Below are 2,723 nucleotides of genomic sequence, written 5' to 3' on the forward strand. Positions count from 1 at the left end.
CTAAACTTAATTAAACATAGGTGATCTAAATTCTAGTGGAAGTCCATACATCCTTCATTTCTCTCTCACATCTTCTTCATCCATTACGCCTACTTTTACATTTTATTAAATCTAAATTTATTTCTGAAATATAGGTGGGCCGCAACGGGATTCATCATTAGCCGTTAAAACCTTTGCTTGACTGTTAATTTTAGCATATTCTATTTCACTTTATGCCAAAGGGAAGGGCAACCTTACCCTTCAATAACTTTTCTTTTTTCTTAGGAGCATAATCAAATTGAGCCGAGCCCGAATATCATTAAGTTCGAACTCGATTTGAAATTTAAAGCTTAATATTTGACTCAAATTTTAAAATTTATTTTCAAGTTCGAGCTCGATTAAATTTATTTATTAATTTTTGCATTTAAACTTGAACTCAACTCAAAATTTACATAATTTAACAATATGAAAAAAATAAAAAATTCAATATAGCTTGTGAACAGCTTGAATTTAGTTCGATAATCATCGAATCGAATTTAAATAGTTTACGAAGACCAATATATTTTATCATATATAATATTAGAGAAAGGTATCTTAGAAATTTGTGTCTCCAAACTCAATGGAGTGATGAAATGAAACCCAAAATTAAATGATAACTTTGAGACAATGGGATGAGATTATATAAAATAATAAAAAAGTAAGTTTCAATGATTTGCCATATTGCATTAAACGTATAGTGGGAGGGATTTTTCAAAGCTAACAACAAAAAAGAAGAAAACAAAAATAACGTTGACAAAAGCCAAACACTGACTCAACTTATTTCTACACTACAATACTGTGTGGTTTCGTATCTCTTTTAATTTACAGAAACCCATCCATTTTCTTTCTCTAACACCATTTTAATTTACAGAAAGAGATAGCTAGTTTCTCCCTTTTGGAGAGAAATTTAATGTAGTTTTATTGTGAATGCGTTTAGATGATTAATGGTGGTGGAATTTGTTCGGACATGACAGTCACGTTATTGCATGGCCATGCAGATGAAAACTGCTGCAGCTGCTTGAATAGCAAAATTTGATGCATGTCCGACAATTTTTGTCGGAGCACAGTGGACTCAGATCGGAGGCGGTCGTTGTCAGTCCTTACACGATGACAGTGGTACAAAAGGAACCTCAAACGGTTAGTCAGTTCTCGGTTCTCGATTCTAAGCCGGTTCGCCTGGTTCCTTAGGTTTTCTAAATGATTCCGTTTACGCATCCGTGACCTCCTGGCCGATTCCCGGTTCGATATCATGCGTCTTCTCTTTCGTTCATCGATGATGGAAAGCGTTTGGTTTGATTCGTCCAAACCGGAATTGGAGTGGGCTTGGGTTTGGTTCGGTTCAATCGGAGCGGGTCCTACTGACTGGGTATTGGAAAAAAGTTGGGAGCAATCCCAAGCGCTTTGGAGAGAGGGAAATGGATCACTTTGTATCATGGGATTGGAGGAAATAATGGCCGGAACAGTGGACAACATGGCTTCCTTTAAGAATAACAAACATACATGGGGAAGGTAAAGGGAAGAAATGCAGCGTAGGAGGCATGTATTTATGGGCAGCTCAAGGGTAGTTTTGTAATATTATCAATAAAGTAGAGTTAATAAAAAAGCCATTTATTTAGGTGATGGGTGGGAGTAGATAGATGGTTCAAGTCTCCACCAGATCAAAAGCATTCGATCATGTCCATCCATGAGGCCTACTTTTAAATTTTATTACAATTTAATCAAACATTTATGGGGGGGCATCATTACCCCATAATTAATTTAATTCAACAAATGAACAGGAATGTAAAAGAAATTTAAGTTCCTGCTTCTGAGGAAGTTCCTGAATGGAAGGAACATCACATAAATTCCTACTTCCTCATGGATCATTCTCCAAAATTTTCAACCAAGGATCTAGAGTCTTGTTTCGGTAAAAATAATTTAGAAATTAATAATTTTAGGAGGAATTTTGATATCGGATTTAACTCACTCAATTCCTTTTTTTTTCAAATTTCATTATTTTATTTTTAATACACATGGTCCCACTATAAATACAAATAAAAGGTCACTTTCAAAAAAATATTTTTCATAATTTTAGTTTTTTTTAAATTATTTATAATTTTTACAAATCTAATGATATTCAATATTGAATATTTTCTATATTATTATTTTTCTTTTATAATTATATTTGTAGTTTGTAAAATTTCATTAATTCAAGTTTTCATAAAAGAACTATTTATCCAAAACAATCAATTACAATTATTACCATTTTGAATTTATGAATTCTAAAATACTAACATTTTAAAAATCTCTAAAAATTTAAAATTCTTCGCCCATCCCCACTCTTAAAAGTTTAAACATAAACATATGTATTTAGTATATAAATCAGATTATATACAACAATTAAGGGTAAACTATAAAAATAGTCACCCAACTATGTCTTTAGTTCTATTTTAGTCGCTTAGCTATTGGCTTTTTTTATTTATTTAATCACTAAACTTTTTGAAATTAAATATTTTAATCATTCCCCCATTAGTTGCCATTAGATGAGTGACAGAATGCCCTTTTTTTATTGGTCTAATAACAAATGCAACCCTCTGATGTTTAGACATTCTATCAATTTGATCTTAAATATTAAAAAAATTCAAAAAATTTAGCTATCAATGCTTACAAAATTATATTCAAATTCTAAAAAAAATCCAATAACTTTAACCTTCAATGTAATGCCT

The 2,723-nt window shown here is 31.5% G+C and overlaps 1 protein-coding gene across 1 annotated transcript; it reads right to left on the bottom strand.

The window, feature by feature from the left end:
* Positions 1-666: 666 nt before the first annotated feature.
* LOC107941190 (basic leucine zipper 4) lies at positions 667-1,551 on the bottom strand. Its single transcript, XM_016874742.2, has one exon. The coding sequence runs from the start codon at positions 1,489-1,491 to the stop codon at positions 952-954; it is 540 nt and encodes a 179-aa protein (XP_016730231.1). The 5' UTR covers positions 1,492-1,551; the 3' UTR covers positions 667-951.
* Between the last annotated feature and the right edge of the window lie 1,172 nt (positions 1,552-2,723).

This window comes from Gossypium hirsutum, chromosome D12 (assembly GCF_007990345.1).
Source record: "Gossypium hirsutum isolate 1008001.06 chromosome D12, Gossypium_hirsutum_v2.1, whole genome shotgun sequence".
Classification (NCBI taxonomy): domain Eukaryota; kingdom Viridiplantae; phylum Streptophyta; class Magnoliopsida; order Malvales; family Malvaceae; genus Gossypium; species Gossypium hirsutum.

What these genes read in the sequence shown, in the direction of transcription:
- LOC107941190 (XM_016874742.2), bottom strand. Translation starts at nt 1,491, where the DNA reads ATGTTGTCCACTGTTCCGGCCATTATTTCCTCCAATCCCATGATACAA.